The sequence below is a fragment of the Chelonoidis abingdonii genome, chromosome 2 (assembly GCF_003597395.2).
Source record: "Chelonoidis abingdonii isolate Lonesome George chromosome 2, CheloAbing_2.0, whole genome shotgun sequence".
Classification (NCBI taxonomy): Eukaryota; Metazoa; Chordata; order Testudines; family Testudinidae; genus Chelonoidis; species Chelonoidis abingdonii.
This window is the reverse complement of record NC_133770.1, coordinates 94121504-94134776: the sequence shown is the minus strand read 5'-3', so window position 1 is coordinate 94134776 and position 13273 is coordinate 94121504. Positions and strand designations below refer to the sequence as shown.

At 41.4% G+C, this 13273-nt stretch overlaps 1 protein-coding gene across 1 annotated transcript in view; it reads right to left on the bottom strand.

Moving 5' to 3' along the window:
- Positions 1–871: 871 nt before the first annotated feature.
- NPSR1 (neuropeptide S receptor 1) overlaps positions 872–13273 on the bottom strand; it is a 107215-nt gene continuing 94813 nt past the window's right edge. The window contains exons 6-9 of the mRNA XM_032778732.2: positions 12139–12215; positions 7311–7400; positions 1583–1763; positions 872–1410 (exon numbers count right to left, since the gene is read on the bottom strand). Coding sequence (XP_032634623.1) covers positions 1320–1410; positions 1583–1763; positions 7311–7400; positions 12139–12215 — 439 coding nt within the window. The 3' untranslated portion in view covers positions 872–1319. The remainder of the gene's footprint in view (positions 1411–1582; positions 1764–7310; positions 7401–12138; positions 12216–13273) is intronic.

Below are 13273 nucleotides of genomic sequence, written 5' to 3'. Positions count from 1 at the left end.
TATAATTTTTTCCCCTCCATCCCTAGCCTTAGTTAAAAGAGGAATCTTTAAAATATAGATGGGCTATAGCAGGATTTATATGTGGGTAACAAGACTGTACTATCACATCACTGAGAGATCAGTGGAGCAACTCAAAAATCTACTGGTCCATTCACTTTAAAGAATGTGTGTGGGAGCAGCAACACCAAAATGCAGACAAGGCCAGCAGCATAAAGAGTAGTGCGTACAGTAAATGAATGAAGGGCTCTGTGAAAACTGGCACTACTGTTCACAAATGGGAGTGAGCCAAACTCAACATGGTATTACTGTGCTTACCTAGTGCATTTACCAAAATGACCCAAAGGTATGCAAGAATGAAAGCACTGGTATCCTATTCCATATTGCCCATAGTTTGCAACATGTAGGTGCTAGTGTTAATTTTGCCTTAGATACAGGAGATAGGTAATATTAGCTCTTTATATGCAATATTACATAAATGGCCCCACATTTGCTATAGAGACTACCTAGAATACAGCAAAGACTGAGGTAAAGTTCTTTAGTTGCTGAAGGCAATTCATTAGTTGTTAAAGGTGAACACTTGTACGAAATATAACCTTTGGCAAACAGGAGTATGGATACAAATAGTCCTGTCGATTTCACTGGGACTACTCACAGAGATGTTTGTGGGAGCTGCAATTTAGAGGCTTCCATATTTTTTTAAACAATTTAAGCCATCTGCGCGGGTGTAGTTTTACAAATATTGCACTAGCTCTTACTTAAACAGGTGAGGCAAGATCAACATCTGTTGTAAATCAGTGGCATTCTAAAGCTTCAATGGTGCTACACCAGTTTATAGCCTGATGATTTTGACCCATTAATTACCATGCCCCCCCACCCTTTTTATATACTTCATCTATTGTGGTATATAAAGAAACCAAAATTTCATCAATAAATTAAATTGAAGGTGACATGGACTGAGTTGAGATGATGCCAACACTTCATTGCAATATATTAAATAAGGCCCCTGTCTGTAATTAGCTCTAAATGCTCTTTATGAGTTACATCAGCTGGTAACTGTGTACAGCTTCAACAAGATAATCTTTAAAAACAGATATATTTACAAACAGGTTGACCTCTTGGATACAGCTTCTCTGGAAATAGAGTCAAATTCAGTCTTGGCATAAGAACATGCAACTTTTCTTTATCTCAGGGCTGAATTTGGCCTGTAGGGTGTACAGTGAAAGAATTTGCAATGCCAGCCTGAAATCCATATGCTATAGAGCAAGAATGAGATGTCACATTCCCCAGGCAGTAATAGTGCGGGTCTTGATATATGCACTCTAGATGTATTCAGGCTTGGACAGAGCCTGCATCTCCTGCCCATCACTTCGGTCTTTGAAAGTTCCCCCTAAGTTTCTTCCTCTTCTTTTCCTAAAGAAAATAAAAGGTAAAAATTAAAAAAAAATAGAATTATCTACATACAATTGGTAAAGTTTAAAAATTGTATTTATGCCTCCCTCCCTTTTATTTTATTTTATTTCAATTTTTTTAAGGAAAGAAGGATAGGTGATATACACCAGCTACTGCAATAATGAAGCAATACCCAAAAGGACGGCAGAGGCTGTTGCTGAAGATGCAGTAGATGAGGGGATTAACGGCACTGTTTAAAGATGGTAGATTCTGAATAATCACAGATGCATAGAAGCGTTCTTTGGTCTCAGGGAGTATGTTGAAGTTGTCCAGGATATCAAAGAGAAAGTAAGGACTCCAGCAGAGGACAAATGCTGCAAAAGAGAGAGGGAGATTTAAAATGCTGAAGTTTGATGGGGTGAGTATTTAAGAAGATTACCATAAAACAGATTGGCCACATATATGTTTGCTCATACAAGAGTCTCTCTCCCTATTAACAAGTCCTTTAAGGGATTAGTTATTAGATCTTCATATATCTGCTCCTTTATTTTTATTGTAATAACCATATAATATTGTGATTCTTCCAGGAAGTGTATTCATAAAGTGGTCCCCCTAAACACATCTAGGCATTATGAGAGAACTAGACAATGGAAATATAATCATAAAGGATAAAAAGATAAGTGATGAAAACGTCAAATACAGTGAATAGCTGTGCTAATGGTCCCCTATGCTAACAGCCAGTGTAAATTCAGTCACCGCAAAACTAATTCCATTTTAACTGCACTATGTTTACAAGATGCATGTAGGGTAAGAGACAAGAGACTCTCTTCTGCACTCTCAGTCCAAATCACAGCAGACTCACTGTGGTTCTGTACAGTGACTGGAGGGTGCTACAGAATGAATGCACGTGCCAGTTCAGCATAGGCCACGCTTGAAAGCAGGATTTGGAGAAGAGGGAGGGTTGCAATAATGTAACATGCCAGGTTCTTGGCCCCTATTCCAGTCCAGAGCTGTCACAGCAGATATTAATAGGCTACAAAATTACCTCTTGATTTGCCCACAGGATGGGGAATGGATTCTGTCCTACCCAGCCCCCATGTAGTGCCTCCCCACACACCAAGTGTGTTGAGTCAAGATTTATGTGGAGCCATTGGAATAGAGTATTCACCCCTACAGAATATCACTCATAGGCTGTGAATGCATATTTAGCTATGAGCTCAGAAAAGAGCATGCTGCCCAGTGTCCAGGAATACTTCAAAACAAAACAACGTTATTTCAGGCAAGCTCTACACTATAAACATACATTGGTATAACTCTATTGCTAGGGGTGTGAAAAATCTATACTCCAGAGTGACACTGTTATACCCACCTAAGCCACGGTGTAGACAGCCCTAAGTCAACAGGAGACCTTCTCCCATCGACATAGCTACTGCCTCTCATGGAGGTGGATTAACTACACCGATGGAAGAGCTTCTCTCATTGGTGTAGCAGTGTCTTCACTGAAATGCTACAGAGGCGTAGGTGCACTGGTGCCTCTGCAGTGTTTTAAGCATAGATATATATAAAATGTATATTATATATATATATATATATAAAATGCTGGGCATTAACCTCCAATTCCCCAACATCCATTGAAGTACAAAGCACAGGCAATGGCTTCCTCCAGGCCCTGGGGGAGCTCAACCCCCCGTTCTGCCTGTGGGTGCACCACGGAGTCAATGCCTAAAGGTACAAAGGGATTTATGTACCTCTCTTGCTGAGACTCCTTTGAAAATCCCAACCAGACATTTTTAATGAGCACAAGCTTCAACATTCAATAAAGTTAGCAGCTGTTATGGCCAGCCTTGGAGTGGCAGTAGACTGTAACAAAGGCTTTCTTTTATTGCCACACAGATGAGTTTAAAAAAATAGTTGTGGTTCTGTTCTTGTGAAAAGCATGATTCAAACAAATGTTTTTGGTAATTGCAAACACTAGCACTAAACAATGAAATAAGCAACTACAGTACAGTTATTTCCACAAAATATGTCAGTATAAATGCAGTGCTTGAAGAGGAACAGTACGTGCAGCTCTGAGTATACTACTATGAAAATACCCATCTGTAGATGCAGGCGTAGGTGTCAGCTATATAAGTAAATGGCTACAATTGTCTTCCTGTGCAGCACTACCGGCTAATCAGCCATGGGTGCTGCAACCTTTATTTATCTCCATGCAGTGTCAGCATCATCATTCCACTAATACAATTTTGTTTCCCTGGGAAATGAAGGGAGAACGACACCTGCACCAAGACCTCCGCTATGCAGTGAGGTAGGGAAAGCTCACTGTTCCCATTTGGGCAAACAGCATGCTGCTAGCATTGAATCAGATTGCTAAACTTTTCTCTCCTCACCCCCTGCTTCCCAGATGTCTTCATTTCTTAGTGACAGCAGATAGAACAATGGAAAATGGAGTTGATGGACGGTGGTTTTCACAGTGTCTTTTTATGCATGAATTGTGTATGCCTCACATATTAATCAGGAACACTGTGGGGTGTAAATATCTCCAAACGAGATTTCAAACCAGACAATGTCAACCATTTAATCTTCCAATGTGCTTGTTAATTTAAATGGTAATACATAAATCCGACATTCACTCAAGAAGAACAAAACACTTCAGCACAAGCAAGGACTGTGGAAGGCTCTGAACGCAGGTGCCACCAGCAGAGTTCCAGTGTTCAGGAAGTGGATAAGTAGATGATTGCACACACACAGCAGAGCTCTGAGATAACCATGTAGGTCTATGCAGAGAGAGATGGAGGCAGATCAGATAAATGAGAAGAGTTGTATCCAGTGGAGCCACAACCATACACATCGATCAACTACCTCCTTGTATGGGGCGGGGCGGTCATTAAACATCCACAGAGCTCTTTTTAAATGACTGAGGGTAAAGAGAGACAAGGTGGGCGAGGTAAGATTTTTTATTAGACCAACTTCTGTTGGTGAGAGAGATAAGCTTTCGAATTTACAGGTTTGGGAAACAGAGGTCATAGCTCAATACAAGACGGAACAGATTGTTTAGCACAAGTAGTTAACACTTAGTTCAAGGAATCATTCAAGGTGAAGTGGCCTGTTAACATCCCTACAGTCATAGGGAGGAAAGGGGTGGGTGAGGGGGAAGTTGTTAGTGGGTTACAAATTATTATAATAAGCCATAAACCCAGTATCTAACTATTCAGTCCCTGATTTTTAGTGTCTAGCAAAGTTATGGATTTAAGCTCCCAGGCTTGTCTTTTGAAAGCATTGTGCAGTTTCCTTTCAGGATGAGGTCAGATGATACTTTGATAAAGCAGAAAATCTCATTCTAGAAAGGAGTTGAACTTATCAGAGAGCTCAAAACTCAGTGTGTTTCTGCTACATCACCTTTGGGAAAAGTCATCCTCTGGGCTCTACCCTTAAAGTGCTAGTTAAAATACTTCCTTTGCAAATGAGTCCATGTGGAACTTTCATTCTAATGTCAAGCTCTGCAGGCCTGCCGACGGCAATTCTGGGCCCCAGGGCAGAGCAGTCAGTGGCCCGCACGCACGCACAAATCGCACCCGCACGGACGCGGTCCGCCTGACATTTGGGGTGTGTGTTGCTGTGCCTGCACTGGCTGGTGCCCAGCGAGCTGCCGGTTGCACTGCTGGGCATGATCTTCTAGCATGGCCAGGGCTTCCATGTGCGCCTCCGGTAGGGTTGCCAATTGTCTAATCGCACAAACCCAAAGACCTGTCCAATCATGCAAAGACCATGCCCCTGTCCCTCCCCTTCTGTGAGGCTCCACCCCCTGCTCATTCCATCCCCCCTCCCTTCTTTGCTCACTCTCCCCCACCCTCACTCACTTTCACCAGGCTGGATCAGGAGGCTGGGGTGTGGGAGGGGGTGTGGGGTACAGGCCCTGGGAAGGAGTTTGAGTGCAGGCGGGGGTGCAGGATCAGACTCTAGAAGGGAGTTTGAGTGTGAGCATGGATGCAAAGTGTGGGTTCTAGGCTGGACCAAGGGGTTGGGGTGCAGAAAGAAGTCGGTGCTTACGTTGGGCAGCTCACAAAAGCAACCGGCACACCCCTCTGGCAGCGGCTCCTAGGCAGGGGGCCCAGGGGGTCTCCGCATGCCACTGCCCATAAGCACTGCCCTGCCCCCGCCGGCAGCTCCCATTGATTGCAGTTCCCGGCCAATGGGAGCTGCAGAGTTGGTGCTCAAGCCAGGGCAACGCACGGAGTCCCCTTCCCAGAGGCTGCAGGGACATGCCAGACACTTCTGGGACCAATGCAGAGCGTGGGTGGGCTGGAAGCCTGCCTTAGCCCTGCTGCACTGCCAGCGGTGAGGCCTGGGGGCACCCATGGCCTTTTAAGTTGCCCAGGCCCCATGGTAATTGCCCCCCTCCCATTGGTGGGCCTGTCTGTGTGGCTATGTTGGCACAAGTCTTAGCTCTTGTTTAACTCCAGAAAGAGAGTAAAGTTCCTCTTTCTCCTTTTCAATGTTATGCCAGCAGGGATGATCTCTTTGCCAGTCCCCTTTTATACCTCTCTCCTAATTTATCTGTGAATTAATTAAGGGTCAGATTCTACTTGCTTTTCTTGTAGTGGGTAGTACCTCACACCCCAAGCTGTCTCATTAAATGTGAATGGAATATATATAGTGAGTGTGTTCATGTGTATTTAATGTGTCTACAGTAGTCAGATTTATACAAAAATCCATATTAAAAATATAATTACAATAGTTACATAATTGTGAGTATAGGATGAGAAACTAGACAGAGATATGATATAAGTAGCATAGAGAAGGCATTTGCCATAAAAATTATTATTTGTCTCTCTCTTGGTAAACAATTATTTGGCTCTCTCAAGTGTGGTAAATATTGAGGTATAATGTAATAATTCATAAAACTTAGCTCTTATATGGATCATTTTGCCAGTTCAAATTAAGCTCAACTCAGTCAAGTCCAATAATTGTACTCATCTGATGGCTGATGGATGAGCTAATGGGAAATGAGATGGTGCTCTTATTTCAAACGACATTGAAGAAGTATGCACATCATAAAAAATAAAAAAATCCACTACAAACCTACACCCACATCCACAGCAGATGCTAACTGGAACTCTTGAGTAACTGCAGCCTAAAAGGTAGTTTTCTGGGAAAGCTGTAAGCAACTGAAAAGGAGGTTTAGTAGTTAAATGCCATCTTTACCTATTGCTACTGTGGCACCATATTCAGCCTTGAAGAGGATCTGGAATTATTCCGCTAAATGTTGTTATGGAACTAATGAGCTCAATTAACCAGTGACTACTGGAGTTGTTGCTGCTCCTGTTGAAGTCAGGGACACCCTGTGACTCATCTACAACTGATGTAACCTGTTTTGTTCCATTGAAGTCAATGGAGCTACATCAGCTTATTTCAGCTGAGGATCTGGCCCTTATGGGGTTCTGGAGCAATGTGTATAGCGGGAGTGCTAAGAGGCATTGAACCAAAGTGTAAACCCTGTATATGATGGAAACCTCTTCAAGCCAGGGGGTGCAACAGCACCCCTAACCTCGCACCTATGGGCCCTTGTCTTCAAGGCGTGCATGTTTAGACCTGTAAGGGTGGAAACTAGTTTGGGTTAGGGACCTGTATTTTATTTGTCTGTAAAGCACAATGAAGACACATGCCATTCTGAAAGTAATAATACACACACAGTGGACAAATACAATTCCAAGTTAAAGTAATTCACAATTAAACATTTTCTAAATAACTTTACTATTTGCTGATGAACCATTTACATTGTCTATAGCTAAAGGAACAGTTCTTCCATAAATACATTGTAACCAAAATTCTGGATTACAGTCAGTCAAATCCCTCTCTTATCTATACCAGCTCTTTTCATTCTCTTTACCTATATAGCTACCAACTGTATGGTTTTCACTTACCAAGAATAATTACAATGCTGTACTTGATAGCTTTAACTTTAGCCTTTGATATGATCCCTCGATGGATGTAGCTGGCACAGAATTTGCCATCTGGAGAAATAAGAGGGAGAAAGGTTAAATGCAGGACTTCTGATTAACTAGCAGGAAATGCGGGATCAATGGAGTTATAGAATCGGGCCAACCTTCCACTAATTGAAATCAATGTCCATCATATGCTCAACATTAGAACTGGATGGGAATCTTCTGAAAAACATTTATAATGTTCAAAAATGCTGATTCATCAAAACTAAAACTTGGCAGGAAAGGTCAGAGACGTGATGGATTTTCCTATTTGAAACTTTTTTGGACAAACGTTTCAAAATTATCAGTCACCATTTTGATATTTTTGAAACGTCAAGTGTTGTTTTCTGGTTTAAAATGAGTTTTCATTTTAAAGCTTTAATTAATTTATACTAAAAAAAGTTTAAAAATAAAAAAGGCAAAAAATTAAAGAAAACATTTCAGAATTATCAAAATGAAATATTTAGGTTGACCCCATCTGCATTTTTTTCTTTGGAATATTAGTTTTGTTTTATACATTCAAAATTTATTTTCATTGATATTTTGACTTTTTGTACTAATTTTTGAGGCAGGTACATCTCAGGTTTGGCATCCAAAACTGAGCCACCAAAAATCACTAGTCGCTTTTGAAAATCTTGGCCCAGGTAACCACTTACCCAGCAACAACAATGCTACTTTACAAGTGATATTTTGTGAAAGGTGTTAGAAATTGTCATTAAAAAAAGACCTTGAAAAATACAATTACTATTCATTTCTTAAATGCATTTTATTAAGAATTTTAAAAAACTATGTTCTCAGTTCCCTTAAATAATCCTTTTCTCTTTTTTATCCCTTAGGTAACACTGGTCTACAATTTTTGAGAAGTCGTCTGCTTCAGAGATAAAATGTGGTATTTATTATGTATTTTGATGTGCTGAATTCAAATATGACAATTAAAACAACTGATTGGCTATGTTCTAAAGATTTAAACTTTACATTTTATCTCTATGTATATTGTGTAGATAGTAGAGTTTTAATCATAAGTTGTAAACCTAGTCTTTCAGTGGTTTATGGTTGCTTACATGAAATAATTTCATGTCTGTTTAGTACACACTTAAAAATCGCAAAGGGTTATATGAAATAAAATTTATTATGAAACAAAAGGCAAAAATATTGTACATAGTTTAGTCCTATCAGTGTCTCTCGCCGCTTCTTGCTTGTTCTTGTATCTAAATGGACCTGATGGCGTCTTCCTTGTTGCACTGTCTGGGAAATACCACATGCTCGTCACCCACTGCTCCGCAGTTCGGTGAAAAAATCTAGATGAGAGTGCCAAAAAAGTATTTAGTGACATGTTCACCAAGGCTTTTTGTATGCTGTGAGGAGGTTTTCCACCAACAACCTGTATTGTCGTCTTTTTTCTGAGAAATTTATTGCACTAACTGGAAGCTTTTCGATGCCATCTTCCTTGCCACGCAGGGTTCAAGATCATCTCGAAGAAGTTCACGAATCTGAGACCAAACAAGACACCTTCCTTTATCTTCGCTTCACTTACCTTGGAAAGTTTTTTTTTTTTTTTGTTTTTTTTTTTTTTGTTTTTTTTTTTTTCCACGGAGGTACTTGAAGCTGCTTTGTGTTTTGTCAAAGGCCTTGACAAAGTTCTTCATCAGACCAGCTTGATGTGTAAGGGTAGTAACAAAATCTTCCTTGATTCAACAAGTGGTAGATGCTGAACACTTTTCCTCCAGGCTCCAAGACTGTCGGAGTGGCCAATCTTTCTTGATGTATGTTGAGAATCTCTTGCACGACTATCCCAGAAAACAGCAGTACTTTGTGTATCCAGTCTGCAGACCAAGCAAGAGAGCAACAACCTTCAAATCGCCACAAAGCTGCCACTGATGTTGCTCATAGTTTATGCACCTCAAAAGTTGTTTCATGTTGTCATAGGTTTCCTTCATATGGACTGCATGACCAACTGGAATTGATGGCAGAACATTGCCATTATGCAGCAAAACAGCTTTAAGACTCGTCTTCGAAGAATCAATGAACAGTCTCCACTCATCTGGATTGTGAACAATGTTGAGGGCTGCCATCACACCATTGATGTTGTTGCAGGCTACAAGATCATCTTCCATGAAGAAGAATGGGACAAGATCCTTTTGACGGTCACGGAAAATGGAAACCCTAACATCACCTGCCAGGAGATTCCACTGCTGTAGTCTGGAGCCCAACAGCTAGACTAGAGCCAATCAACAATTTTAAGCATCATTTTCATTCTCAATGACCCAGAATTAGTAAAGTTTGACTACATTTATTTCAGAAGGATTTTGGCTGTAGAGCAGTGTAATCAATCATACATTTTCCTTATTCATGTTTGTTTAATAATAATTGAAAAGGACTTTTGTTGAACAGCTTCTCAGAAACGAAATGTGCCTTGAATTTAGAAGCCACGAACCTGACTCTCTTCTCAGTTACGCTGGCATAAATCAGGTGCAACTCTGTGGAAGACACACTACAGTAACTGAGAGGAAAATCAAGAGCTATAATTGAATGACACCAAAGTGATTACTATAATATACATGATTTCACTGTGATTATCCATTTTTCTTTTGTCACTGTTGTGATGTCACAGTTCTGAACCCAGCCTGAGGTCCCCCCAGACAGCTTCTACATCCCGGCCTACATCCAGGGTCTGCTGAAACTTGTTGGGATAAGAAGCTAATAGGACTATAGCCTCACCCATGGCTCTGCCCACAGGAGCCCTGATTGGTGGATTGCCTGGCTCCACTGGTTGGTCCAACAGCGCTATTTAGGCCAGAAGATGGGACAGGAAGTTCCTCTCAGCTACAAGGTGATTTCTTATTGTGGCTGCATTCGACCTTTCTTGTTCTCCTGCACCCAATCTTGTTCATGATTTTTCCTTTGTTCCTATCTCACTCCTGCCTTTGGTCCTGTTCCCACTGTGCTCTTGCTCCATGCTTGGTCCATGTCTCTTCTCCATTTCCTGCTCTTATGTCTCATCTCCAATCACCAGTCACCATTCCTGGCTTTGATCCTGGCCTTCAACTGCTGACCTAGAATCTGGCTTAAACCTTGGTTCTGGCATTTAGTCTAACCCAGACTCAGCTCTGACCTTCAGCTTTGATTCCTGGTTCTGACTCTGACCTGGTCTCTGGCTATTGTGATTGGCAGTTGACTCTGGTGCAGACCCTTGGCTTCATTCTCCAGCCTGGATGCCTGCTCTGCCCACTACATCTGACTACTATCCCAGACCACCTACATCCTCGTCCATGGCAACTCTAAAGTAAAATTAGTTACATTCAATATAGCAAACACATTTAGGGATCATATTTATTAACTGACCTCTTGTCTTATGTAGCTTCAGCTTAGAAGTGAAACTTTAATGATCTCTGTGGTAATGGGACACTGTATATATTAATGTCTTCTGCACATCTTACAGCAAGAGCTTGTTGAGGCTACATAATTGGTACAAAGGATGAAGATGGCACATCTGGAAGTTGAACTATCTCATGTTAATGTTCATGGGAGTTATGGACTAGCCCAAAATGGAGACTATACCCCTTAGATGAAAAGATGGATTTATCTTTCCAGGTTACTTGAGCCTTGTTACATTATGAATTTGGAGTGCCTGGAATTCTAAATCAGACCTGCTCAGACTTGCTGAGGGGAGGGAGATCTTTGCAAGTTTTGTGATTGGTAGGTTTGATAATTATGATGCAATGTTAATTGTGGAAGCATCATCATGTCATGATTCTAGCCCATAAGTGTTCATTGCTCATGTATAAATGGGAAAATGTCTGTACATTTAAATATTCAAGTTTGCATAGCTGAATGTACCTGATTTATGCATGTCAGTGTGGGATCTGCTAGCATTAAAAAGGTGTGTGTAAATTTTGGATGTGTAATTTTATTATTGGTAACCTAGAGTGTGCACATCAGAGTGGTATAATAATAAAATCCCCCTCCCATCCTGGCATTCAAATTATGTTACAATTTGTAATAAAATATAATTAAAAACACTTTGAAATATGAGTTGAAGGTAAATCTCCAGAAACAGCAAAGGTGTATGTGTAACTGGAGCCTCAGTTCAGGTGGTGTCACTGACTACACATTTTTGGTTGTATTAAATCATAGCTCTCCTTCCTATCTCAGTACTGTGGTTCCACTTAAGTTTCAGAGTTAATTGATTATTTCGTAGCATGTACTGTTGTGAGCAGGGGAATGAGTAAGATGGTGACAGCTAGTGAGTAGGAAACATCCAGTGGCTGGTAGTTTGGGTTCAGAGCAAATAGCTTCCCCAAAACTCTCACTTTTCCAAATCACATCAGAACAGTCTGAGGCCCTTTGGCCTACAGAATAGGGATAGAAACCCAGGGAGAACAGATCTCTGTTACTTTTGCATTTGGGTATTTCTGATGATGACTGGAATCCAGACGTGCAAAGGCATATCAAAATGTAGACATGGAAGCTTCTAGACATGGAAGCTTTAGAGGGAATAAGGGATCTCACTTTTTTTCTCATCATCTATCCCCTGTGAAAATGGGCTGTCTGTCCAAGGAAAGAGGAAATGGTTAGAAATGAATTGTGAACATACTTGTGCAAACAGCCACTAAAAGAAAACAATTCCTTTAATAATAATAAATAATTAAACATTGGGATCATACCAAGACTCTGAGTTCAGATGCTCTCAAACATTAAGGGGATCAAAAGTTAGAAGATCCACATCAGAATTGTATGGCTTTGGCCCATCTCTAAAGTCTAGACTCACCAGTACAGTTGGAAATAATAGCAGCCTGAGGTTTACTCTTCATCCATATGGTTCGAATCACAATGAAGTAAACGACACTACAGTTGGGGAGAGAAGAGGAAAACAAAAGAATCTTTGAGACTATGCGGTGCAGTGAATTTAACTAAGGCCCTGGTCCTTCAATGACCTCTGCACCTACAGAGAGCTCTGGTTGTTTGGAGCTAATTTCAGGATCAGAATTTAATTCTTAGCTCTTATTATCAGGAGATCTCAAAGTGCTTTGCAAGAGAGATAAGTATCATTATCCCCATTAGAGGTAAGTATCATTATCCCCAAGAAACAAGTTGAAGTGATTTGCCCGAGGTCATAGAGCACATCAGTGGTGGAACTGAGGTAGATCCCACTTCTCCTGAGTTCCTGGCCAGTGTCTTGTTCATTGTCTCATGTTTAGGGAAGGAATTTGTACAAAAATGTCACTTTGCCTATGAATTCTCATAGACATTAAGGCCAGAAGGGACCATCATGATCATCTAGTCTGACCTCCTGCACAGAACCTTGCCCACCTACTCTGAAATAGACCTATAACCGCTGACTGAGTTACTGAAATCCTCAAGTCATGGTTTAAAGACTTCAGTTTGCACTGGTTTAAACCTGCAAGTGACTACTCCTGAGGGAATTCTGCATCCAAAATTAAAATTTCTGCACATATCATCATAAAATTCTGCAAAATTCAGTAAATTTTATTTGTCAAATAAATGTGGAGACTCCAGCATGGCATTAGGGAGCACAGACCACTAGCTGCACAGAGATGGGAGAGCACTTTGCAGCTCCCCCAGAAACATACCAAGGCCCTGCCCCTTCCATGCCAGGTGCACCAGTGTGGGAAGGCAGGCTCAGCCCAGCAGGATCCAAGTGTGGCGGAGAGCCAGGTGTGGGTTGAGAGGGGTTCTGTGTAGGGCAATGTGGGTGTGGATGGCTCAGTGGGGGATCTGGATGCACAGGGGTTTGTTGGGGGGTTCTGGGTGCAATGGTAATGGGACTCTGTGTGGCGGGGTCCAGGTAAAAGTGGTTGGGGTTCAGTGGAAGTGGGGTTCTGAGTGCAGGGGGGAACAGAGCTCGTCAGGGAGGTCTGGGCATGGGAGGTTCAATGTGGGGG